The sequence below is a fragment of the Solea senegalensis genome, linkage group LG3 (assembly GCF_019176455.1).
Source record: "Solea senegalensis isolate Sse05_10M linkage group LG3, IFAPA_SoseM_1, whole genome shotgun sequence".
Classification (NCBI taxonomy): Eukaryota; Metazoa; Chordata; class Actinopteri; order Pleuronectiformes; family Soleidae; genus Solea; species Solea senegalensis.
Genome location: NC_058023.1, coordinates 27,861,391 through 27,889,388, shown reverse-complemented (window position 1 = coordinate 27,889,388; position 27,998 = coordinate 27,861,391). Strand labels below are relative to the sequence as shown.

The 27,998-nt window shown below is 43.5% G+C and overlaps 2 protein-coding genes across 2 annotated transcripts; one reads left to right on the top strand and one right to left on the bottom strand.

Annotated features, from left to right (window-relative positions):
• The first annotated feature begins 32 nt into the window (after nt 1-32).
• lrrc17 (leucine rich repeat containing 17) lies at nt 33-22,513 on the top strand. Its single transcript, XM_044022036.1, has 5 exons — nt 33-330; nt 8,567-8,943; nt 10,069-10,570; nt 18,123-18,278; nt 20,745-22,513. The coding sequence occupies exons 2-5, from the start codon at nt 8,674-8,676 to the stop codon at nt 21,179-21,181; spliced, it is 1,365 nt and encodes a 454-aa protein (XP_043877971.1). The 5' UTR covers nt 33-330; nt 8,567-8,673; the 3' UTR covers nt 21,182-22,513.
• LOC122766837 (ras-related protein Rab-19-like) lies at nt 22,506-27,387 on the bottom strand. The gene is made up of 4 exons (XM_044022037.1): nt 26,429-27,387; nt 24,779-24,962; nt 23,562-23,665; nt 22,506-23,458 (listed from the first exon to the last, which is right to left on the bottom strand). The coding sequence occupies exons 1-4, from the start codon at nt 26,621-26,623 to the stop codon at nt 23,285-23,287; spliced, it is 657 nt and encodes a 218-aa protein (XP_043877972.1). The 5' UTR covers nt 26,624-27,387; the 3' UTR covers nt 22,506-23,284.
• Between the last annotated feature and the right edge of the window lie 611 nt (nt 27,388-27,998).

Genomic DNA, 27,998 nt, shown 5'->3' with positions numbered 1-27,998 from the left:
TGTGGCTCCTTTGAGATTCAGTTCTTTTGCTCACAAACTCTTTCTGTCTCTTTCTCTCCTCACACTCTCACTGCAATCCAGCTGAGTGGGTGAAAAGCAAGGGAGTGAGTGAGTGAGAGAGGGAGGGAGGGAGAGAGAGAGAGAGAGAGGCTGGAGAAGCAACCAGTCATTTGTGCCTCACTCCAGGCTCTAAGTTTACAGGCAGCCAGGCAGGATTTTCTTGGCTTGGACGCAGCGCCCATGACAGGATTAGGAGCTGGGGACGCGGGACCAACCGGAGATCTGCAGGTCGTAGTGGAGGAACCCGAGCCAGACTCTCTCTCTGCACAGGTAGGACTGGGATCTTAAACATTGTTCCTTGATTCTGCAAGAGATTAAGCTGCAGCTGAAAGAAAACTCCAATTCCCATCTGATACAGTACTCAACACGCAGGAGGAGTTGAGTTTGGCACAGGATTTTAATTCCAGGTGATAAAATCTCAAGACCCTTTAAGGCAAGGGAAGGGAGCACTGCATGTAATTGTAATCTTAATGTGAAATGATTGTAAGGGTTTATAATATGTAATTGAATTAGCCTCCCTTTTACTAGGAGTGTGACTCCCCTCTTTGTTTCTTAGGCATTGGACAGTAGACACGCAAGAATGAACGTAATGCAGTCGTGCTGAAAACTCACTTGTCTATATTTTTCTTAATGACACATAATTGGAGAAACAAAGCATCACAACACGTGTCCAGTATCACATCTTGAATTTGAGTCGAGTAAATCACCTGCATGTTTTAGCTTATCTTTGCCAGAGAAGACACAAACTGAACGTCTCCAAACAAGCGGTTTGTTGTAGAGTGTTGCCACCATGACACTGAAGATGCATCTCCTACCAAAAACTCTTGGAAGGTTCAAATGAGTTGTAGTTACTAAACTTGCACTACAGCGATCTGCGATCTTCCATGCATTTCTCATGTAGCGAGCTGGTGATCTCACCGGACACGCTGAACACGCTGAACACGGCGCACAGAGCTCTGAGGAGCACTTCTGGAAGAGTGAGGGGTTAATTTCACCCACTTGGACCCACTCTGTACTGTAACAAACTCAGCCGTGATGACTCACGTCCATTACAAGCTGCTATAAACAAAATAAATAACTAAATACAGTAGGGTTTGCAGAATCCAGTGTCAGCTGTGATCTGATACACACACCACACACACACACACACACACACATATAAAAGTGATATGGCTAAGATTACACAACACACACACACTGTGTGTGTATATGCAGCTTTACAAGGACTTACATGCCCTTGTGTAAGTTTTCAGCAAAATTCCAGCCCCATGCAGCGCAGAGCGGAGCATGAGCAGCGTGTGGTTTCACTCTCTGGAACTCTGCAATGAAAGAAAAGAGGGAGGGGGAGAAGAAGAAGAAGAAGGAGAGGAAGAAGTGTAGGAAGAAAAAAAAAGCTTGACTTGCAAGTTGACTCTGATTGCCCGAGTCTTTCACTGAGATTTCTGCTGTTTCAGCTTGCCACAGTTACATTTAAGTGGAAGAGCAACAATTCACTGTGTGTGTGTGTGATGAGTCTGGCGCCGGATCAAACCAATCAACATGGCAGTTTGGAAAAGGGGTTGTTGTGTGTTTGTGTCAGTGTTTGAGCTCTGTTAAGCATCTCATGGCAGTTTTTGAACTCCCTGGTTTTAGCGAGGTCGGCTTGCAGAGACCAAGATGAAGATGTCCACCCAGAACAGAGCAGGAAACACAGTGGGGTTGTTGTTGTTGTTGTTGTTGTTGCATGAATGCGTTTTCCCCAACTCAAGCATTGATTTATAAACCCGACACTTTTCAGCTGTGCAGTAATCCTGGTTTTGATGCTCTACGAGCGGACCGCTGAATGTTTCAGCACATGATTAGGCGCAGCCAAGAAAGCGGGAGAGACCACACCACTGCCTGATCTGAGATCTGCATGAGACAATGACCTTGTCTCAGGGCGAGCATGTTGCTATTCTTGTGGGTTTGGACTCTGGAGAAAAGGCATAAGTAGAGTTTTTTTCCCCCCGTGGGTTTACTGTAAAGAAACACACACAAAGATCACTATTTTGTTTGCTCCATGCCTGACCTGGGTCATTTTTCTGTCCTTCTCACCTCTCTTTTTCTTGCAGAAGTGAACTTTAACATGTGGTTTCACTTAGGCTCCATGGGAAGAGTAAAAGCCTCGTATAGGTCTGTCTCCGTGGCTTAAGACGGAGGGTTAGCGGTTTGGATAGTTATTTTTCCATCCTCTTCTCTTTACATTCTCGTCGTTTATCATTCCTTCCTTTGCCCTCTTTCCTCTCAGCTGGATGGCGAGGCTGCTACATGGTAGTAAGCCACAGACGTTGGGGCAAACACACACACACACACACACAAAGGAAACTCAGCCCAAAGGAAACAAAGTGCAGGCGGCTCAGTGGGAGGTTCACTGGCAGAAAGTGCCTCCTCATTTCAGCTCACCACTTGGTCCTTTCTGTAATTAACCGTCTGAGTTACTTTGGGCCCGTCACATCGCTCAGTAAACATTCCGCAGTTCTGAGCGGGAGCAGACAAAAAAAGACGCCAGGATGTGGTGCCCGGGTCTTCCGTGAGAGAGATTCGAAGACAGACGTCGTCGCGGCCTTGCCACCAGAGATAGCTTCGCCAAATTCTGTCAGAGATTCATTTCGACACACAAATACAACAGAGGCACAAACCTGCAGTTGAACGCTTCTGCTGTTTACCACTGTCAAACGCTAAAGACACTGTCAACTTGCCGATATAAAGTGTGTCTGCGTCATTCTTGAGGTCTTAGTCGGGCTTATTAGATCCATGTCACATGCTCCTGTTTGATTGCTGAACTCATAGAGTCTGTAGGATGGATGGAAGTCTCTTGGTCTCACGTTCTCTCTGTGGCCTTTGTGTTTCTGAAAAGTTAACTCTGGAAATCTGAGCTTCAATCCCCCCCCCCCAATAGTCCTGTCAAGTGTTACCAGGGAAATGGAGGAACTCTGAGGGAACTTGGAGACTGTGCAGCCTCAAGGATTTGTAGGTAGGAGGCAATGACACGGATAAGATTTCTTAGAGGCAGATGTTGCTTAAGCCTCGGCCTGCAAATCAGTTTTGCAGAGCTTTATAAAGTGTTTTAGTCTGGATGTGTAATCCTTGTCACCCATGAACCAGATGCAACCAAAATTGTCTCCTCGAACATTTCTTTTTGACGGTATCTGCACAAAATGTAAAAGGAAACGCTCGGAGATAGAGTCCAGCAGACTCACGTGTGCCTGCAAATTTACAATCTTACATTTGGGAATATGTGCAGTTGTCTCTTCTCCTCAGTTAAATGTCTTCTCATGTGTTTGTGGATTTTACAGAAGCACATCGTGTGCTGTGCCAAAACAATGCCTTTGCCAGGGGGACTTTCCCTTGAGCTGACATCATGATATTTTCTATCCCCCCCTTTCACCTCTGCCATGAATCACGATTGTTTTGATCCTGGTTTTCCTGTCCTCCTTCTGTCTTGGAATTCATCTGTATTTCTCTTTCCCACCTCCTCTTCCTGGTGTAGGTGGTAAAGAGGCCAACCATCCTGTGTTGTCTCTGGTCTGCTGAAGCCAAACGAACCGTTTGAGCTTAGAGAGACTGTTTGGGAAAACATACGCAGACACACCACGAGCTGGGTGGCGGGTGTCTCCCGTGTGTCCATGAACTGTCTCGGTCGGTTGGGTTGCCTGCAGGACATGTGTCTCTCTTTGTGCTTGAAGAACTGTCCACCTCTGACCTCTGGTTCTTTGACGGAGTGGTATAATGTACTCTTAACCCCCACTGAAGTCCTCAAAAGTGACCTAGCTCATTTGTATACATTCCAATTCATTGTCCGACACTCTCCAGCCGGCATTATGTCATTTTAATGCATGTGGTGTCCTACTGTACCGCTTTAACTTCTTCTTCACTGTGGTCAGTGCCGTCAACGGCGTATAAGAAGTATGTGAATTGAAAGAGTGGATTGTTTTAAAGCTGCAGGGTACTACTTTTGGTGATTTTTGTTGTTGTATCTTGTCTTAAGTACTTGAAAGCGATACTTGAGCAAGTATCTTACCAGAAAATGACTTTGGTAGAAGTTAAAGTCACCTTTTACAATATTACTTGAGTAAAAGTCCTTAAAGTACCTGACATTTACTGTGCTTAAGTGTCAAAAGTCTTACTTAAATTATCTTACTAAAGTATTAGAAGTAAAAGTATTAGTTGGCCGCTTAGCTGACATCTGATAGCTGAAACCCGGCGTCCATAGTTTACAACAGAAACCCGGACACGAGAGCCTCGGTGTCGGACACGGTAAACCACGAGCCGCTGGTGTGTTTTAAGTCCACTTGGAGTCGAAATCTGCGGTTTAACAGCTTAGCGGCTAACGGCTAGTGCCGCTAAAAACAACTAGCGACAACAAAAAGTCACGAGGATGGTAAAAGTACACATTTTATTTAGGAAACGTTGTGGAGTAAAAGTAAAAGTTGTCCGAAATATATAAATAACGAAGTAAAGTACAGATATGTGAAAATTCTACTTAAGTACAGTTTTTGTACTTTGTTACATTACATCACTGACACAAGCTGTTAGGTTTACCCGGCATTTTGCAATCTTATTTGACGCCAGTCTGAATACAACGGACATTTGTTGAGATTTAAGACAAAGGCTTTTCAGTCGGCGGTGAGTTGCACGTCTCCACCCTCCGACACGAAGTTCCCCAAAACTAATTCCACACAGACTTCAGCATTTATTCAGCGGTTTGTTTTGATTGAGAGCACACTGTTGCACACCACTGAACTCTTAATGTTCCCAACTTTGCTAAATTGTTTTGGTTTTAAAAGTGTAATTTGACAGATTTAAGGTAAATGACCAAGTAATGATTTTTCCCCATTTGTTCTGCATCTCAAGCCACAAGTTAACGTCTGTTCTGTACACACCGAGGGGAACTCGAGCCGGAGCACAAAAACTGGTCACAGGGACATTTTTCCAATTGCGGTCGGCCCTCTATAAAACACCTTAAGTGGTTTAGAAAATGGGAAATTATTGAATGTTCAGTGAGGGCTGTTAAAAAGAAAATCAGAAGACCAAACAAGTGTTAACAGGGTGACCCCAAGGCATTTTAACTGCAGTGTTGTGAGCAAAGTGATAAAACTGTCAGCCAAACATGACAAAACATGACATTCAAATATGACTTGTGAGATATTTTTCAAATTTACAGGCTGGGAGACTGTTTTATTACCCCCGCAACAGAGGTTCTGTTGGTTAGTTTGACTGTGAGCAAGATTACAGAACAAACTATTGGATTTTAAAATGCAACAAACAAAAATGGCAAAGTCTGCAATGACATTCTTCAAATCTCATCGTTAAAGATTCACATTTTCAACTTCTAATCTTTGCATTCTATTCAGAGTATTGTATTCTATTCAGAGTATTGTAGTTGAAATTTTGAAGGTATTTCACATGGTAAGGTCTTTTTTCACTTGCATTTCAGACACAAACACTGAAACAAAGTGCTGTACAAGATAGCGAGCTAAGGCAGGGCAAGACCAGGATTTAAAAACAAATAAAAGTCTTTCCAAAAGAATTTTAAAATACTCTAAAGTAAAAGAGTTAGGGTTAGTACATGAAAAAAAAGCTGGACTTCACCACTGCACCACTTTGAAGATTCATCGTCCATCTTAAAACCCAGGTTTGTGGGTTATAAACCAAAACCGTTCCACCTTTGGTTTCGCTGTGTATACACAATACGTTAAATTATAGGGACCGTGTTAAAAAAGGCAGTAACAGTAATAGAATTTTGTAATATCTGGCTCGACTGGAGCTCTTAAAAGAGCAAATCCATAGTCTGCAGTAGCGCTAACACAGCTGTGAAGCCAGAATAGCATTCAAATTGTGCTTAGCAAGCGGATAACGAGCATGTGTAATGAGATCACCACACTTACTAGAATATTTATTGCACAACAGTTGATTACAGCTTTTAAAAGCCCAGGCGTTAGAAGCATTAGCTTCTACGACTCACTAGAGTTATTAGAAAAGTAAGTCAAAAATATTAGTACGATGGGAATTGGTGCTGAATTAACATTGGAAACACATCCCAGAGTTGTCTTTCAAGTCTGGACCAAGCCACTGGCAGTTCCCTCCCTGAATCCGCACCGCGAACTTCGTCAAGGTCTAACCACGGAGTCGGGACAATTTAATTTCTGACCATTATGCAATAAAATTGTTTGCATTGCTTAAAATCATACTCGCATATTGGTCTTCGACAACTCATCATATGTCATACACGTAATGGATAAATCTAGCTCGTTGAAGCACGTCGTCGCTGCCACATCCGTCTTTATTCTGGTTCGGGTCAGCAGTAACTGGACTATTTAGTGCCACGGAGGAAATAGCTGCCTGAAACCCAGAGTCAGTTTTTCTTTGAGTTGGCATGGACGTCACCAGAAGGAGCAGGGGGCAGGGAAATAAATAATACTAGACTTGAAGGGCTAAATTGGACTGGTATGGGCATGAGGTGAACCACTGAGTTGGGTTTGGCTGAGTGGACTTGTTTTGGTCCCAGCTGGAATGTGAGTTGGGACATTGTGGACTGACTATGGCTCTAAAAAGTGACTTTCGACAGCTGTGATGTGGAAAAGATCTGAGATCTGCACCAATAACTGGCCCAAAAGGCTTGGAGATAGTTCATTATTTCTAGAGGAAAGTGTAGGAAAAGGATGAGAAGATGAGGTGAATAATTGTTTTTACAATCAAACTGTATCATTTTCGAATTCATATTTTTAAATGCGCTCTGTTGTTTCGTCCTTTTTCTGTGTGGTTTGCTGTGACCGATCGAAAAAGGTTGGAGCGACATCCCGAGTGGAGATGCGCTTGATATTCCAGAAGCTATTTATTGGAGGATGTGGTTTCGCGACTGAATATTAGATTTGCTCTCGACTCGAACGACGTCGATGACACAGTTTACCCGCCGTGACTTTTCCCACGCCTGGACCAGACCTGCACCAGATCCAGTGACGTGTATAGCTGAGAGTCTTGAGAAGATCCAGACGCACTCTCTCACTCTTTGCCCATGTTTTCCACCCCAGTCTGCTCAGATCTGTTGTTTGGAACCACACAAGGCAGACGCAAGAACATATTTGCACTTGAAGATGAAATGCAGACCCAATCGTAGACGCGCCGGCGATCGTTGGCTGGAAAAAACCCAGTTTCGTTGAGTTTCTGTTTTGTTTTTGGAGCAGCAGCAGCTCACTGGAGGTGTATCTCGGAACTTTGATTCTCAATGTGAGACAATTGATCGTTTGGGACATGTACGATGAGCTCAATGGACATTCTCAGCTGTTACCGCCTGTTGCTCCGCTAACGTGCCCGGTCTATTATTCACGACGGAGCGAACTACATCTGCATTGACAAGCTTGTTCCACTGTATTTAAGACTGGAAGACTGTCAGTGAGCTGCGGTTTGGTACAGTTGGAATCAGTCCGTGTGCGTATCTCTGTGTGTGTGTGTGTGTGTGTGTGTGCACAACGTTTCTTGGCTCTACCTTTTTTTCTCTCCGATCACACAAGGGATACGTGACTCATTCATTTTTTTTTTTCTCTTACAATTTGTGCGCACACATTTATCCCCACTATCAGTGGGAACAGGGAGAGCAGAGCAAGTAGCGATGTGGCAGAAAAAAAGAGGGGCTATAAATATGATTATTTCCAGCCTTGGTGTTTTTTTAATTTAGTAGTTTCACACTCTGGCAGAACAAATGGTAAATCTTGGCTGTGATTAAGCGAGAGAGAGAGAGAGAGAATGATGCAAAGGCAGCAAGGATGGAAGGAATAACCAGATATTGATTTCAGAGCCACTTTATTAGGCACACTTGTTCAACTGCTTGTTTTTAATTCAAGATGTCTTTTATTTTGGTTTTTAAGTCTCCCGATAAAAATGTTGTTGTCTCTTATGTAATTTCGATTTCTGGCAAGTGTTTTTGCTCCACCGAGTGCCACCTGGTTAGTTTTTCCGACAATATCATTGGATAAACCGCTATATCTTTGAAGATAAGTTCGATCATGACTTGATGGAGAAGGTCTAAAATCATCTAAACCACGCAGGGCGGGACATAGGTTTGAGAAACACTGGGTTGAAGAGGCAACAGTCGAGCCAACAGCTGGGAAGTTAAATCCTTAAACAAACTCAGGGATGCTCATCATTTCAGTGAAAAGAAACGTTACTGAAAATCTTATAAAAGGCGTGTGTGTGTGTTTGTGTGTGTCGGTATGAAATGAAATGGAAACCCATCCCGTACTTGTTGAGATATTTATATCTAGTACTTTTCCTTTCTGTTAAACATAAATGTGTCTATCTGCTGAGCTAATTTCGTAGTAGTTTCATCTGTTTTCTCCTTCTCTTTTGGCAGCGCAGCAACTCAAGTGTCATTTACGATATATAAAAACCTAAAAAGATAACATAGTGTGTGAGCTCGCCACTGCAGACCTTTGAAAATTCACCTCCCTCTCCCTCTTCTCTTTGTTTTCCCCCCTCTCCATCAACACAGCTGTGACCGGCCTCCCGTGTCCCATCGCACAAATCATCCAGCAAACCGTCCTTCAACGCTGACCCGATTACCAAGAGGCCTCCCTTCCTCTTCTCTTGTCTCCCACCATGCGTCTCCTCACCACCCTCCTCCTCCTGCTGCTCCTGCGGTCGGCTGAGCCCCGGAGAGGCCCTCGTTCGGGGACGGAGAGAGGCGGCGGTGGCCGCGTGCGAGGCAGGGGCAGGGCGGGAGTCACGAGGCGCCAAATTCAGGGGTGTAAGGAATATATGGAGGCGGGGGAGAAGTACCTGGACTGCCAGGACAGGCAGCTGACCACGGTGATGCAGGACTGGCCCAAAGATATTCACCACCTCCTGCTGGCGAGGAACAAGATTCAGGTGCGTACTGGCAGCGTTGCACTGGCTCAGAGGGAAATATAAAAGCACCACCTGCTGCAGTCAGACGTAAACACCACTACCACTGATTAACCGATTCTGAGAACACGTCCAGAAGTTTTATGGAGCGGTCTCAGCGAAAGCATCTCACTCTGAAACAAGACCAGGCAGCTTGTTGATACCACGAGCATCTGTGCACCATTCGCTTTGGTCCCGAGATCAAAGACTGCTGTGAGCTATGAGTGTGTTTCTGCACGTCCGTTTGTTTGAGTACACAGGATGTGTGTCACAGGTGCTGAGGGGGGAAATAAACGAGAGGGAGCGAGACCTCGACTCGGATGTGATCGAATCAATAAAAAAGTGTAATTAAGCTGGTTCCAGTTCAAAGAAAATAAGCGGATGATTAATGAGTGGAAGGGAATAAATGGATTTTTAGTTCTTTATTACGTGATTACTGAACGGAAGTACAGATGACATTAAACTAACATAGAATTATGAGGCTGCCGTCTAGACCTTGTTTGTGGAATTTTGCTTTGTTGCCTCCGTTTGGTCTCCAGAAATAGTACTCATCTGTCAAACAAAACTATCAGACCTGACCATACGCAGGCAGTGCAAGTGTTTATCCCGTCACACGGCTGACCACCAGGGGTTTTTGGAAACTTTTCCGGACCCTTTCTTTGTGTTTTCAGGAATACTCAAACCTGTTTGCAGCTTCGTTGGCGCCTCTTCGTTGTCTTGACATAAAATGACACAAGATCAATCCACCCCTGTGCTGTGATACCGAGAGCGAGTGGCGTGGAGCTGATAGTTGTGTGAACTCATTTAGTTTTAGACAAGTAATTATACTAACATTTTCGTTTAAAAAGAGACAATACAGCCGGGCTTCTCAGCTCTGACTATTTTTTATAGAGAGAGGAACAAGTAATAGTTTTGTTGGGGACTATTTTTAGGTGTGGACCAATATACATTTGGTGCACGACTGAGGTTTCGCAGTAGCAGAAAATCTAAATATCCACAGGCATCACTATAAATGACATTGAGACAGTCATTGTCAGTGGATTACAAGGAACAGTCAAGGATGTTGGCAAAGTATTAGCACTGAAACCAAACAAATCTTTTTCTATTTAGGTTTTGAGGGACAACATGTTCTCGCAGTTCACCCAGCTGAAGAGCCTGGACCTCCAGCAGAACGACATCTCCATGGTGGAGGACGGCGCGTTCAGCGGCCTCTCGCAGCTCACCACCCTGCTCCTGCAGCACAACAGTCTGAAAACTGCTTCCGAGGAGATCCTGCTCCCCCTGCCCCGCCTCACCTACCTCCGTCTCTATGACAACCCGTGGAGCTGCCGCTGCTCTCTGGACAGCCTGATCAGGAAGCTGCAGGTACCGAGCAACCGCAACCTGGGCAACTACGCCAAGTGTGCCGAGCCCCATTCGCTCTCGGGCCAGAAGCTGAAGAAGGTCAATGTCGACTCGCTGTGTGAGGGTGACAACCAGGTGGACCGGAGGCCGGGGGACAGGGAGGGCGGGGACCGGAGACCTCCACCATTCAAGCCAGTAAAGTCAGAGGCCACATCCATGTGTCACACCTACATGTTCCCTAAACCGCTGCTGGACTGCAGCAAAAAAGGTAAGAGAACATCAAGTCCTAAACACTGTGGGTGATCCAGCTGTTAAAGATCCAGTGTGGAGGTTTTATCGCGGCAGAGATGAAGTACTCTATGTTTTTATAAGGGCTGTGGTCACATTTCCATCTGTGCAATCGATTTGCATTCCACATGCTCACATTCCATTTTAGTGTTAGGGTTAGGTAAATTTCTCCCCACGAGTTTTTCCTCCCTCGCGTTTCCTTGTTTCCTTTAAGGGCCGAGTTTCCCGCGTGTTGGTAGCTTTCCTGGTTTGTCGAAGGCCACCGCATGTAGTTCTTGAGGGGAAGGGAGGATGAGCGGAGGATTCCTTACAATCTGCAGGGTCCGCCATGAGTGTTCACTAGTTCATACGCACTGGACGTTTAATCTGGCAATAAAAAGACTAACCTTTTGTTTGTAGTGACCAGAGAAGCGAGAAATCCAGTAGCCACGTCCACACAAAAGGGTCAACTTGACACAAACTGGATATAATGGCATGTTTCCACCAAGTGGAACGGTTCGGTATGTGTGTTTTTTTTAGGAATAGCACCAAAATGGCTGTTCTTTTTTGGTACCCTTCCATTGGGGTACCAGAGTAATGGTACGGTACGAGTGGAGCTAGACCCACGCCAGTCGTCTGATTGGGCGACAGAAAAGTGTCACTACCTCGCAGCGTATTCTCATACAAAGCTTGACATCTTGTTGACAAACACAGCCACAAACTACTCACTCACTCAACGTCTACCACTTCATCCTCCACGTGAGGATTACGGGGGCACCAGTGCCAATCCCAGCTGATGGTAAAGGGCAGGGTTTGCCAGTCCAGGGCCACATGTACACAACCAACAATCCACTCTCACACTCATGGTCAATTTCGAGTGTCTAATTTGCTTAATCCCTGTTCCAAACTGTACCAAACTGAACTGGGAAACACACCATTAGCGATGGCAGCAACTCACACAAGGGATCAATTCACGTCTGTTCATTTGCAGCCAAGCCCGTTTGAAAACAGTCTATACCTTTTCGATGGTTATCATGTAGTTTTCCTGGCAAACATACTGTGCCTCTTGTCTGGCAGAGGAGTATCCAGTGTACAAGGTGCATTTGTTAGGTTTGTGCAGCACTCTCCAGTCGAGAGAGAAATGCCGTCTCATGTTTTGGTTTCAGCCAGGCTGAGCGAGCAGAGTTGTGTTTGTTTTATCAGGTTTTTTTTCCACGTGGCGCGTCGCAACCTATTTCGGGCAGCTGAGCCGAGCGAGCTGCATTTTCACGTGTTTGTCTTCCTGTGTGGTCTTTTTGCCGCGCTCAGCACATTTCTTTTGCAAATGCAGCAGCATTTTTTTTTTTTCTCCCCCTCAACTTGAATCATCTATTCAATAACTTCCTGCAGTTTTGTGTAGGATAGGAACAGTCACTGCGTTTGTGTCTATGTGTTTTCAATCGTGGCAGTAAGTCAGCGTAGGCAGAACGCTGCAGAAACTGGCACACATCAGCCAAATTACTATTAACTCCTTCAGTTTTCACATCTGGTTCTCCCAGTGTGTAAAAATGCCACTTTGAGGTCAAATCACTCCTAATTTAATTATGATGAATGACTCTCTCTCAGCTTCGTCCTTTTCATCCTCACTTCTGTGTCCATTGAACTTCCTTCATTTCTGTCTTGCTCAGCGCCTCCATCAATGAAAGATCGTCTCTGTCCGTGACTCAAATCAAAGTCAGCTCCCAGATTGGAATAAGCAGTTGAATGCGTCTATAAATGGCGAGCCGAGAGAAAGCCATCTTTCAAAGAGGCTCGACAAGCCAAAGCCACACAAAGCAGCGTCTGTGTCATGTAAATGCTTGAGAAAGCTTTTTGCATATTTTCCTAATTATTATTTTTTTTTTTTCCCCTCCAGCATGACTTTTGAATCGATTCTTTATCTGAACCACTACAAGGTCCCTCTGTACTTCTCTGGGTGGCTTATGTCTCCCATTCATCTCTCTGCACCACGGTAATAACTCTCTCCATCCTCCCGTCTTCTCAACCAATCCCAGCCGCGAGAGCAAATGAGTGATGTGTGGATGCTGCGTCATTTGGCACAGCTGCCGCTCGCGACACTCCGTTCCGTGCTTTTAATTTGTAAGGACGACACCAGTTGTTGTTCTCATTAACTGCAACAGCTGTCAATCATGGGTAGACCGTATAACTACATATATTATTTTAGCCTCTCTAAACACTTACAGATGTGTCATGGCCTCAAAAACACGGGGGCCAACAAATGCGATTTGATAATGAGACATTATTTTAGTCAAAGCTCTGTTAACCCTTTAACACGTGAGCCTCAAATTGTCCATATTGTGCTGATTTTAACCACAAACGGGCCAGAAAATGTCCTGTGAGTAAGTGCTTTTGCCCAGTTTTTCCAGAAAAACTTGGAAAAATGTACTGCACGTTAAAATAGTGTATTAACAATTTAAAATGAAGAAAAACACGTGTATTTAAACAGTATAAAACATAGTGAGAATAAAAGAAATTTGAATCTTTGTCTCAATATCCAAAAACAGGCCAAAAAAATGGAAACTATGCACTGGCGTTTTCCCACATGTGCTAGGCTTTTTAGAACGTTGCGTCATTACAGTAACGCAATGTGCACTCTGCGATATACGCTCGGTGTTGAGACTGCAGTCTCTCTCAGAAAAATCGGATCACCGTGGTCACAACAACAAACTTGTTAAGGGCCCTTCAGATGATTTATTTACTTTTCAACCACCCAACTAAGGCCCTCTGTGTAATGTCAATGTAGTCCACACTGTTGCTTCCAAGTTCTTACTCACATTACACTCTTATGCTGGAAAAGTTGCCTTAAGTTGAAGTAAACACAATATAAATGAAAAATGACAGGGGCGTGTACACAAATAGAAAAAGAGATGACAATAGTCTTAAAAGTATAAAAGTTTAGGTCTACACTGAGGTTTTCTTATTCAGAGGGAAGCAGACGGCAGGAAAGAAAGCGCAGAGCAGAGTGGAAACATGCTCTGATTTTCCTCTTTTTCATTTTCTTTTCTTCTTACACTCAATGTCTCCCTTTCATATGGTTGGAGGACCGTTTCTTTGAGGTGAACCACACCACAGCAGATCTCGGGCTCCACGTTGTGCTCACTGGAGGATCAATGCTTCCCTCGGTGGTCAAAGCTCAAATATTGGAAGCGTCCCCTGAGGCTGCGTCTATGACTTCTCGATACATCACCGAGTTAAACGCCGAGAAGATTTTCAGGGGTTTTTTCACAGCGATCTTCCTTTGATTTATTCGCACACGTCGCACAGCGTTGCCCAGAAACCCATCAGTATGATCCTACTTTGGCTCACTTTTAAACAAGACTGCACTCATGAGGTAAAATAAAAAAAAAAAAAGTTTTATAAGTAACTCAAACCCCTTATAAATTTAAGGCTATTTGTGCAGGCTGCCAAATGTACAGTATATAGTGTTTTGGCTGCTTCCCAGACCCACTCATGTCTTTACGCATGAAGTTACATGTCGGTCAGACTCTCCGTGGAGCGTCCTGGTGCACAGAAAAGTGTTAGTTAGTCATTTAAGCGAGAAGCAGCGGGGGTAAAGAGAGTAAAAATGAAGAACAGGACACGACTGTTGACTGATAAGGAGGATCAAACTGCGGAATCTGTTCGGTCAAGTTCTGTTTATGCAGATGTTTGACTTTAGACTGACTCACTCCAAACAATGTAAGAACAAATTACAAGCTACTCAGCATGACCAATAAAACCACTTGTTAAGTCGTTGCTTCCACTAAATTTGAAAGGATGACAAAAAGGTTAAAAAAAAAAGGGTTTTTTTCTTCCCACATTAGGAAAAAGAGGCTATTTCATGCAATTACTTCTTTATGTTGTTATTCATTATATTCAATGTAAGTAGAGTTTTGCACAGAGCATTTAAAGACTCACTAAGAGAAATTTGTGCTTTGAACTAAAAAAGATACATCTTTTGTACAATTTCCCGTGTGTATATGGTGCCACTGAAACCATGGAAACGACAAGCCTAAATTGGGATTCCAGTGTCTGCGGTAACCATGGATGTACTGTATTATAAGAGCGGGATAGAGCTCCTCCCCCTTTGATGCTGTTCATTCCTATGAAGCTACATTTACATTTACATTAACGTCCAAGAAAATAACGACAATAAGTACGTCTATGATTAAAAAAAACAAAACTCTATTGCATATTAACCATGAATAGATTTTTGTTTTTGTTGCAGTACCACAAGTGGCCACTGGGAAAAAGCTCTTATAATGGTGCTAACTGTCTGCTGGTGGTATTTATGGACTGTGAGCAGAAGCAGTGAAGGCATTTCCATTATTATTATTTTATAGCAGCACAACTTAACCCCACCAGAATATCAGTGTAAGGAGTTCATGACAACTCGTGCTATTCTGGTCGCCGCAATAGTGATATCATATAAACAAAGATGTCGGCGTGTTTAGAGAACCCTCTCGCTTCTACGTCTTCTGCTACAATGATGACAGAGAGTGTATATTACGTAAAGCCCAAACAAAACCCAGAGGCCTACTGTACCTACTTTAGCTTAGCATTCAGTATGTTTTAGAGCATTTTAAGTTGCCCGCTTGATCCTATTTCAGTTATTTTTCATGCATTTCACTGTGGTAATTGTGAGGCATGATAATAATGGAACCTCTGTGCCCACAAAGCTGCACATACCATCATATTTGACCAGAAACTAAGCTGTGTATGGAGAAAAACACGTGTATGCAACTGACCTACATACGGGAGGCCCAGGTTATATACATGAACCTTTAAGGCAGCACGCTCTACATAAAATGCACTGCAAAAATCACTCGACTCCTGTCAAGTGTGCTGCATGTATTCCAAACCACAAAATCCACTGCAATGCACACACAAGCAGACCCTGAAGTAATCATGTTGGTGCTGTAAAAAACATTAACTGCGACTCTTCTCCTCTCTGTCCAAAGATCATCAAACTTATTGCACCACCTGCTCCGAAAACAGATTCAGGGTTAATACATGCCGCGCTGATGCAGCTGTATATTTTACTTTATGCAAAAAGGAGAAATATTCCAGTTCATACACATCACGAGTAAGATGACCAGAGCGGGATGCAGTAAATAAATGTCCAGATTTATGCTGCACACGCATCTATAGCGTTAAATCACGGAGAGGGCTTTGCTTTATGTGAACACTGCAGTGCGGGATGGTCCCAGGTCGGGTGTTTTTGGCAGGTGACTAACTAAATAGCTGCGGTTAAGTGAGCCGGGTCTGACACTTTGACTTCAAAACAGGTGTTATAATTTACATTTTTACAAATGAATGAAATCAGATGAAGGAGCTTCTAATGCAGGACACATTTGTCACGCCCACCCCCGAGAGTGATAGATGCTGCAACCCATGCTGACATGCGCACCAAAGTAATGACCTCAACAGATTGTGCAGAAACCGGGTCCAAGGCCCAGTTATGAATGGATGACTTTCACTTCTGCTGACATGTTCATCCTCCTTCACGCTCTCTCTCTCTCTCTCTCTGTACATTTCTTCGCCGTGCACTAGACACGTTCAGCAGATGCTAAAGTCGGAAAGAGCCAAATTTGTTGTCTCGATTTTAGGTGTAACAGGACACTTTTCAACACAAAACAACGCGATTTTTAAACGAGATAATAGCCCTTGTTCTTCTCTTTGGCTCGGGTTCTCTTACTTTTTCACCCACTGGAACATTCTGCGGTGCTAACTCACTACTGCTGCTGCTGCTGCTGCTGGACACCAGTGGGACATTATCCTCGTTAGGCTGTAAAACCTAAAAGACCACAGATGTTGGACAGAGGCGGCTTGTTTTTGGTTTTTAAAAAGAGTCTGATATGTCAAGAGGGAGCCTGGGAGTTGGAGTCTGGTGTAAGCAACCAGTGTTTTAAAGGCGACATAGACCGGACGCTCCAATTAACGCTGCGTTTGTGTGTGTGTATCTGCGTCATTACCTCGTTTGTGAAACCCTAAAGTTTCAGAACAAACAGTTCAGCCACTGCTGAGAAAATAGTGTTGTATTGTTTTCCTGGGCTCTGCGAAGCGGATCTGCACTTCCTTAATTTGATGTCATCATCAGAAATCCTCACCACCGTAGCGCCTCCTGGTGCGGGCACTAGTCCGGGCACATCCGGTTGCGTACATTCAACCGCAGAAGAAGAAGAACTACTCTTGTTGTAGCTGCTGAGATGCAGAGCATCCACCGTGCCAGAGGGGGAGCTGTGTATCTGAGAGCTGGCCTATCTATTACGTCACTTCCAGGTACCTGGCCAATCACAGGACAGTAGGAAAGCTCTCGTTGGCTGGCCAATCACAACACAGTCCACGTTCTGGGGGGGTGGTTTTGGTCTGAAACAGCGTGGCTGACAAGAGTGTCAGTGAGGAGATATTTTGATCGGCTCGTTTGCAGCGACTAGGAGGTTTTTAACCATGAAAACAAGTTAATATATGTAAGTAGACCTCCATAACTAACATATATGTGTGATACAAGCATTCGATGTCGCCTTTAACAGCAGTCACATTGACACATGAGGTCGATGTTCTCACTGTGGAGAAAGGACGGCTGGCTTGTAACATGCCGCGTAACAGCCTCCAAATGTGTTCCTGCCTTCGCTTAATGTCTCTGCCTGCCGCTCACTCCTCAGCCATCGCTGCGTCACATCGCCGAACGGCAATAATTACATTTCCTGAGCGCTCGCACTCGCCCCGGCGCGTATGCGCATGCGTGTGCGCACGATTGTGTGTTATCACAAGTCAGTGATTATTTACGACAACATGCCTTTTAGGATAACTGGCTGCAACATCTGTGGGCGGTTCAGTGCCAAAAAAAATGAAAAGACTGCGACATCTGCACCATAAAAGCGCCCATGAGCATTCCTATGCACGAATCAAAGTCATTGTAAATAAGTATACGAGTATTTTGTATTTTGTAATATACAATAAAAAGCACTCGCTGTTGGGTCACTTTTAAAAATCCAGATTGCGTCAATCGTGCTAATTCAATTATGTGAACGATAATTCATGCTCTGTTGGAACCGATCAGTCCCAAAAGTAGAACGGTCTGAACATGAATCCAGATCTGTTTACCGACTGTGGAGAAGCTCCCACATATCGAGATTCAAGCTTCTGCTCTTTAGTTACTGCTAGTTGGCAGCTGTGGCAGATCTGCCCCCCCCCACACTCCCAGCACTTGAACGTTGGGATGATACAGAGATTGCCTCAGTGTGGGACTTTGATTTAAAACTCAAGACATGGTCAGCTATGGGGATATGTGGAGTAAATCACTGTTTCATGCATTAGAGTCTTCAAAGACACTGTTACCGGGGTAAAATCCGGCACAGAGGGGGAAAACAGCGTTAAACACACTGTCACACTCAGGACTCCATCTTGAAAAGGTTAAAATGTTGCACACAGCCCACACAACATCTTGAAAACCTATAAAGATGCAGACAGATTTGGTTCCCATCTTCCTTGAAGGCATCTTCTCTTTCTATCCACTCCTTCTCCCTCTGCAGATTTGAACCACATCCCGTCTGACCTGCCGTCCGACATCGTGAAGATGGATCTGTCCAGCAACAGTGTCAAACATCTCAGGCCCAAGCAGTTCCTGCTGTCCAAAGACCTCAAACTGCTCAACCTTAGCAGCAACAGTTTACACCGCATAGACACAGGTAACGCCGCGTCCGCCGCCTTCATGTCCTCGCGTGTTCCTGTTGTCTTTTATGTGACTTTCTTTTCATTTGACATCGTTTTCACTGAATAATAAATCAGTAGCATAAAAAAAAAGAGAGAAAAGAAAAGTGCAGACTCATTACTCGTCTCGGGCTAATGATGTTTGGGTTCATGTTTTCCTGTCCAAGAGGGAATCCTTTACAGAACGCTTACAGATTCAATCATTACCCTGCAACACATGTAAACAATCTCCTGTAGCTCCCCCCCCCCTCCCCCAGCGCATCCAAAACTATTTGAAAACTTTTGGAACGGAGGAAACTGTGTTTCTCTGAACATTTATGATTGCCAGTGACATATTGTCTCAATCACGGTCGTTCCTTTTCATCGTGTTGCGAAATAAAAATATAGGATTGTCTTTAAGAGGGTGTATTTTTTTTAAGGCTTTGTGTAAAGAAATCCAGATGAAAGCCACTTGGAATATTTATTGAAAGATTAGATACACTTTAAAAGCTCACTCTTGTGCCAGTTGTTTGTGGGTTGTTTTTTTTTTTTGCTAGTAACAATAGTTTAAGCCTGTTACAGGAAACATACACTGTATCTGTTCATTCCGCTGCATATTCCTGTAACTAATTACTTCACATTTGTGGAATTGTCTCAATGTGGGGACTCCACCTATATCTGTAACTCCAACTCAGCATAAGAATATTTCTTAATACTCCTTCTGGGTGCTTGCAAGTCTTGTCTGTATTTCCTTTTGTTACTATGTAACCTCTAGTTATGACGACTTAAGCCTTAATGGTCTTCATTTGTTATGGAGATTTACAGGAAAGATCGGAGAAGCCTGGGGAGCCTATTGTCTCAGTTTATCACCTCTGTGGTCACAAATCGTGTTAGCTTCCAAGTATTTGAATGCATGTACTGTACATTTGAACTGGCAAACATTTTACTGAGCATGAAGTACAATTATTTTCAGGTACTTCCTACTGAGACATCACTGTGATTACTGCAATCAATTATCCACTTTAGCAGGTTATTAGAGCCATCGAACCAGAAGCACATTTTTATGACTTGAAATCATATAGTGGTTAACGGCTGAATATTCTATGTTGTTTGCTTTGGTCACAGCTGTATTGTGATTGTTGTTTTTTGCCCATAGCTTTGTCCAGTGCATTATTACGGCCCAGAATAATAACTTCAGAGAGAACGCTACGAGATGTTCGCCCGTTCCTGCTCGTATTTTAATGTTAAACAAGAACAGTATCCATTGGAAGTGTTTAAAAAATGTTCAGTCATTATTCACCGATTGGTTCTTGTGTCCCGGAGGAACAGTAGAATCACAGGACACTAGATAGTTTAAGTCGTCGTTGGAAATGTTAAGGATAATTTAATGTTTAATGTGGAAGAAGTTTTTCACTTATTTCAGTATTGAACTAAATATTCAAACAAACAGAAACACCAGCCTGTTAGCTTAGCCGAGCTTAGCTTATCGTATCTTAGCGCAGTGCAGCTCAACTTACTGCAGGTTAGCTTATTTTAGCGTAGCCGAGCTTAGCTTATCGCGTAGTTCAGCTCAACTTACTGCAGGTTAGCTTATCAGCGTAGCGCAGTGCAGCTCAATTTACTGCAGGTTAGCTTATTTTAGCGTAGTGCAGCTCAACTTAGGTTAGCTTATTTTAGCGTAGCCGAGCTTAGCTTATCGTATCTTAGCGTAGTTCAGCTCAACTTAGGTTAGCTTATTTTAGCTTAGCTTGGCTGAAAAGCAGAAAAACAGCCAGATACCAACAACACAAAACACAAAAGTGTTTATTATTAACTGTTATTTTAACATTCTTTAGATATTATCAAACCTGCTTCAGAGGTACTTGAACTATTGAAGATTTCAGGTGTGAAGAGGCATTTTTAATGTGAGTCCAAGAGTGACAATGTGAACTTTATTCCACCAAGCATACAGTTTGGTACTAAAACAGATACACAGAACACTCACATTTCCTTTACAGAGGTTAAAGAGCTAGCTTATATTTTAGTGGAAGTTGTAAGCGACACCCAATCTGGTATGATATGTCACAATATTCCTATAGCTGACACAGCTATCATCGTTGATATAGTGATTTGTGTTCGGCCGACACATTTTTAGGACGGAGCTTAAGAGTCAGTTTTCTTATTCTTTATCTCAGCAATGTCCTTTTTTTCTTCTTCTTACAATTGTTGCTACATTCTGCACACTCTACTCCCACTCTCTCTTCCCTCCCGTCTTCCGCTCTTACAGATTAAAGCTTGGCTCAAGGTTAGTGGACAGTGTGAAAAACACACCACTCACTGTCTCATTACTCATACTCAAACACAGACATGCGTACAGTGCTTGGAAAACTTTTACAGATGCCACCAAAAGTTGCACATATGCGTCCAAACTGGAGGTTACCAGGGTGTCCAGCTCATGTTATTTTTTACTTCCCCCCCCCTCACAGCTGCATTTGCAGGCCTGCTGTACCTCCGTGAGCTTGACCTGTCCAACAACAGCCTCCATTACTTCCAGTACGGTGTACTAGAGGACCTCTACTTCCTACGGAAGCTGTCACTGGCCAACAACCCCTGGATCTGCGACTACAACATCCACTACCTGATGTATTGGCTGAAACACCACCCTGGCGTCGCTTTCACCGGCCTGATCTGCGCCGAGCCGCAGGAGTTCAGGGGCTGGCGCGTCGAGGACTACGTCAAGACCTACAACGGGGAGTGTCCGAAGGACAGACAAACAGGAGGGGTCGACACGGGACAGGGCGGACAGGGAGGGTCGGACAATGAAGCACAGGAAGTGGTGGTGGAGACGAGCAATGGGCAGGTTCTGCCTCGGCCCCTCAAAGAAAAGAAGCTCAACAGGTTTGAGATCATCAGGCTGAGTTAGAATGGAGGCGGATCAGTGGACTGGTGTGGTTTAGTCACTTGGTGGCCTGTGGACAGGCTGGAGTTTGGATCAACGAGATGATGTTGAAGTTGAAATGTCAGGAGCAGAGTTACAAATAGCGATAAAAATCCGTTCTTTGGGCTTTTTTGTTTTTGTTTTCTTTTAAACGGTTTTCCTCTTTCTGTGGATCACAACAGCAGAACTCATCCTGGAACATTTTCTTAAAAGATCATACGTCTGTGTTTACCTTTTCAAATACGCAAAACACTGTTTTTTTGCAGAACATTCTCAATCCAGTCAGATTCAACCAAAATGTCTCTCAGTTACCCACAGATTGAAACTGCAGGTGCTCTCTTCTCTTCTCTTTTGTCTTTCAAAAAGTACTCTTTCTTAATGTATGACATTGATTTCCTGTTTTTTGGTTTCTTTTTGGAAATAAAATTGGTTTTATTTTTTCTGAAAACGACAGTTTACTACAAGCCGTTCACCTATAGCAGTGACATTTGTGCCGCCGTATATGCTGGGAAGAAGTCAGACGTCTCGTATGTTGTAATACATCCACTCGCTGCTTTCATGGGGACGTGAACTCGCCGTAAACGTGTGAAATCAGACCTCATAATCCAGAAATGACATGAAACGATGAGTCTGTCACTGCCAAGCTTCTGTTTTCTTTTTTTTCCCTTTCTTTTCTTGATGGGAAACACAGTCTGACGAGCATCTGTCACGCCGATGAGACGAGTTGTCCTTCTGTGGCGCTCATATTTTAGTTTCAGTTTTACGACATGGCACCCAATTTCCTGCTGTCACTGAAGAAATAAAACCCAGTTTAGCAGAACTCACTGGCACTCCTATGTGAGCGTGTAAGTGAAGTGAAATAAAGTGGGATTATAGTCAGTGATTGATCATATGCAGCTTTGACAAGTGCTGTTTTTACTTTTGGATTAAGGCTACACCTGGATTCTGGATTGTTCCACTAATGACGACGTGGATGAAAACCAAGTCCTGTTCCTTTTGCTTACAGGTTGGCGTTTAAATAAAACCGTCCAACTTGGCAGTGGACACAAACACAGATTAAATCCTGGATGAAAGCCTTTTTACAACCTACTTTAGTTTGGATGTTTTGTTTGCAGGAAGTGACCTTGGCAAAATTCAGCCTAGAGGGTGATGCACATAAACGTTGTGCAGTCCCATGTGTTTTAAATGAACTGGATCTTTGCGGTTGTTGGCAGTGAGCGTTCGACCTACAGCTACAAAGTCATGTGTAAATGCACAGTGCCATCTAGTGGTCGTACTTTGAAGACAAACCTGAATAAATGACAACAAATGCAGGCACTGAATGGTTTTATTGGTGGGAGCCTGTTGCAGTTACAGTTTAACACACGCAATTAGAGAAATATGTCAATATAGAGGTTGTATCTGTGGCTTACTTGGTCCCATAAACACTAGATTTCTCCTGATTTGTCATCCATGCGTCTGTGACACATGAAACCAAGTCATGTGAAGTGATCAGAAGGTTGTGATTTAAAGTCGTATTGGCCAAGTGAAGCACTGAGGGACATTTTGACAATAACAACGCAACATAAAACCCGAAAGGAATAACAATTTGAACGTAAATGCAGACATCAGATATGGAATTAAATGTGCTTTAGTGGAATAGGTTTGTTGAAGAGGAAGAGGTAAAAGTGGAAGTTGGTGAACAGCTCTAGAAAAGGCTTGGGTTCTTAAATTAAAATTAAGATTTTTGTACACTAGAGCGCAGACCTGAATCCAAGTGGGTACCAGTCCCACTGCATTTGTTTTCACACATAATATGACAAACCCAGCAAGACACAGTCGATTATCAAAGAGATCGACTCTCTGTGACTTTACGACAACACTGAATTGACTTTCTTTTTTTCCCTTTGCAGCACCAGCTGAACAATTCTGTCTTTCTCACCGCGTCAAGAAAGCAATAGCAAAGCAAAATCCATCGATCTTTCCATGACATCGCCTAAATATCATCAAAGCGGACATTCTTTGGTTCTCGAGGGCCTCGCTCGCAGTAATCCACATCATGCACGTTCATGATTTAAAAAAGGTGTCCTTCACTTCTCAGTTGCTGCATCAACAGCAGGACTTCTTCTCTGGCGGCGCATAGGTACCAACGGTGCCATTGACCGGCCGGGAGTTGGCGCGCAGGAGAACTCGCGGTGTGTCCCCCTGCTGGACGGTGTGGCCATTGCGATAGAGCAGCTCTTTGGCCATCATGATGAAGGCTTCCTCCACATTCTGGCTCTCCTGGAAGATTGAAAAAAAAAACATTTACCGACTCTCAGACATTGTTCCTCCTCCTCCTCCTCCTCCTCCTCCGCGTCTCGTGTACATTGCGAACTCTCGTTACCTTTGCTGATGTTTCCAGCGCAGCTAGGATTCCTCTCTCGTTCGCCAGGTTGCACGCCTCCTCAAACAGAACCTGGCGCTCCTCCTCCAGGTCACTTTTGTTACCTAGAGGAATAGTTCCACAAAGTGTACATTCAGTGTTTGCACGAGCAAATTTCACATTAGTCTTTGATGTATTATTGTTGACCGTATGGGCGAAAATAGCCTCAGAATCTGTCCGAGTCGTGTTTGTGTTGGCCTTAAAAACTCCTATGGAAAGTTTTTCCTGCAGTTCTGTGCATATTTACAATCTGTGCTCCATGTATATATTTGCTGTCAGCCTGTATTCTTTGTTGTCTCTGTGTTGGACTAAAGGAGCCACACCTTGACAATGAGGTTCAAAATGATCACCTGTAACTGTCATGAAAGTCCGCGAGTAATTGCTAACAACTGTGACGGGAACATTATGCCCTTTGTTTTCTTAAGACGACAGGGAATAATTAAAATAATTCAGTTAAGGCGTTTTAATGAGCGGGCAACATAAGGATTAACAAAAAAAACAAAAAAACAAAGGTTTGCAATAGAGAGTAAAACTCTTGACAGCAATTTGTCAGATATATCATGTAGTCTTGTCGTAATGTATTGCTATAATTGTTATTCTGAGAGTTGCGGCGTGTAACTGTCTGCATTATTCTGCCTCTGATTGGTTTTTAGGAACAGGAATAATGTTTGAATTATTTATAATGTTGGTTCCTTCAAAATGTTCTGTGAGGAAAGCGCTTTTGTCCATTTTCCCCAGAATAAATTGTATTCACAATTTAAAAGGAGATAAAAAAAACCACTTGTAGTTGTACATAAACACGAGATTTTGCGCGTTCAATTTAACATTTTGAACAGTGTAATACATATTTTAAATGACATTTTGTTTGTTTAAATGTCCAAAAACAGGCCAAAAAAAAATAAATAAATGGAGCTTTTCCAACTCTCTCCTCTCTGGTGACAAAGACACAGAATTGCGTGTGAAATCAATCACCTTAATAACCACAACTTTTCGGCTTTCAGAAACAGTTTTTTGGTCTTGATATAAAAAAAAAATCACTTCCTGTGTGCAGCACAGTAACGTACACAATATTTAATCAGCATTGTGTCAACTTGTTTGAGTGTAATAGACATTTGTTTATTCAAAAAAAGTTATGCACTACACCTTTAAATGTTCTATGTCAGCACACACACACTCACCTATGAGCACCAGCACCACATTGGTTGCTCCGTAGAGCTCCACCTCCTTGATCCAGTGGGACACGGAGTCAAAGGTCGCGCGGCGCGTGATGTCGTAGGCGATCATGGCGCCGTGAGCGCTGCGGTAATAGCTCTGGGTGATGGTGCGAAACCTCTCCTGACCTGCTGTGTCCCACACCTGGATCTGATTCAAACACACGTATACAGGTGTAAAGACAGTGAATCAGCCGACACACACACATACACACTGTGCAGAGAACTCCCCAAGCATCTGACAGACCATGTTGACATGGCAACAGCTGTCATAGCAACCAATGCCAACTCAAGCCAACTGTTTTCAGTCCCACTCTAAAAGATATTCTTCTCCACTTTGCTATACCTGGACACACAAAATAATGTTTTTAAAGACTTTTTTTTAACCAGTGGTTTATTAGTACTATCATAACTAGTCCAGTTTAATAGGTAATAGTAACCGCAGTTACTAACTAACAAAAAAGTGTCATTGACATGAAAATAAAAGAAGAAAAATGACTTTTGTGACGTGCTCTCAGTATCAGGCAGCTCAGTTTTTGCAGCCTCGGGCATGAAACATTAGTTCATCAGCTCTTTCTTTGCAGTTCATGTCAACGTTTTACTTTTTGGGCATTTCCTCCTTTCATTTCAGCCGATGACACGATTGCGCGGAAGAGAACGCATGCCACGCATTTTCATCTCCCACTCACCGAACTGGCTCGTCCACACTACAGTGCTGTCGCTGTAGGTGTGTGTGTCTGTGTGTGTGTGTGTGTAAAACCCTGTGGCCATGACAAATTGACAAATTAGCTTTGGAACCGAGAGAGAGAGGGAGAGGGGGAGAAACTTTCTCATCCTTCCACACCTGACACGATACAGTGACATCCTACAGTGCACACGATCGCTTGATGCACGTGGAACGTCTCAGAGAGAGAGACACACACACAGAGTCATCGCATTGTTATTTTTAACTTCTTAAAAACTTGAGCAGAGAAACTTGAAGGACAGGTTCTTTTTGTGAGCACCTCGTCGGGGTTGTTTTGGACTCAGGTGACTCCTGTCAGCAAAGGGCAACTGTATTTTCCTCTGGTTTTGATCCACATTCAACTGCTTTTTCTTTTTTAAAATGTGACCAAAACGCCTGCCACTGTGCACCACAGGCTGTCGCCGTCAGATCCAGCTGACTCCACGGCTGTCGTGATGAGAATAGGGGACGCATGTCGCTTGTGTGTCGCGGCAGAATATAATCTGTATTCCTGCAGGTTTCACTATACGTTCAACTTCACTACAACATGAATTCAACTTCATTATTCCTGTCAGTATCACACACACACACAAAGCATGATGGGAAATCTGTGAGTATGTAATGGCCTATCATATTCAATATCGCCTAATCGGGGGAGTTATAAAGTGGATGGAGTGATTTAATTCAAAATAACAACTTAAGCTCATTCACAGTTGCCATTTGCTTGTTATAAGTTGCCGTGGTAAGCAGCCGTAATCACACGCACACACTTTTAATATCTTCCCCTGGTATGCTGTGATTCTGCGTATGGTAATCACTCTGTATCCTTGTATTTGTCCCCTTCCGCCCATTTTATTTCCTTAAATTCACTGCACCCCCGGGGACTGACTGACCTTCACCCTCTTCCCCTCGATGTCCACAGTGCGCACAGTGAAGTCCACCCCGATGGTGTTCTGCTGTCTCTCTGCGAAGACGCCCGACTTGAAATTCTGGACAACACAGGTCTTCCCCACGTTAGAGTCTCCGATCAGGATGATCTTGAACAGGAAATCAAAGGAGTCGTCGTGCTCAGGTGTTGGGGTCTGCATGGTGGAGGCAAACTGGAGGAAAACAGTGTACGTCCACTGTCCTTTATGCTTAAAAAGGAAGAACAATGAACTAATAAAACTCCACTTCTCTTCCTTCTCTGCTGAAGCTCGGTTTGTTTATTAGTTCACATGCAGCCTGTTGAACCAGTTACAGTTTGTTTGTCAACATGTAAAAATGGTCCCGTTTGCAAGTTAAACAGTCAAAAAAGGTGAGTAAGTGTCCCAGTGGTCAGTGACTGGTTCTGCATTCTGTCTCAGTTCTGCAGCGTCTTCTCAAATGTTGACCCACTAAATGACCCCACAGCAAAACAAGGCATCCTTCATGTCCCTCCAGGTTCTGCTTAGCTGGCTGCCAAAAAAAAATGTAAGAAAAAAAACAACAACCTGTATCTTCCTTTAGATAAAACAGCAATTTAAAAATAAGAAGCTTTCCTGCGTCTGCTGTCCAATCCACCTGCTGCTCACACGTGTCGCTTTATCTCCCGTCCTCTCTATTTTCTAGTCCTCCTCTCATCAGCCTTTTCCTGTTCGTACTGACTTACAGCCTCCGGTCTCTCGCTCCCTCCCCACAGCACCTGCGTGGTAACAAAAGAAACCCGCCCTACCTGTCTTCCAAGTGGCCCAACCCCACCAGCACAGGTGTATCTTGGGTAATGCAGTCCAACTACAGGGTTTTAAAAGTCATCGTCTGCGATATTCAGGAGAAATCAAACAGGGCACGACAAATGCAGCACAACTGACGCACGAGATAATAAGCAACCGTCAAAGTTGCGTAGCTTCCTCTCAGTTTATTTGAAATGAGGAAGACAGCAGTGGCTTCCTATCAGGGGCTGAATGAGTCGTCCGTGAATTTATCACAAATGGAGTGGAGTAACGTGAAAGAACGAGACATATTTTCCTCAGAAAAGACCATAAAACAACAGCGTTACAAGACCACTATAGTTTTTAACTGATAAATACCATTAAATGGTAAACATAAGCATAATATTGTTGAAATTGCCATTATATTATAAAAATGTGCATGACCGGTTCTGGCTTGCGGGCCGTACGTTTGACACCCCTGGACTAGAGGTTTGATTCACTTAGATCAGGAGATTCAAACTGAAACGACCTTGGGGCCAAAGAGTGTCCAGTGTGGTCATGAAGGGGCCGGTCATGTGAGAAAAACTGAAAAAAACATAGATATATACATAATACATAAAGGTGTGATTCATATAACCTTAGGTATTAGTATTATTATTATTATTATTATTATTATGTAATAAAAATATTGATCACTGTTCATGACAATAGCTAACAATCAAATTTAGTATTATATTCTATCTAAAATTTAGCTACAGGTCGTGGGTCATTACGACTTGATATTAAGGGGCCG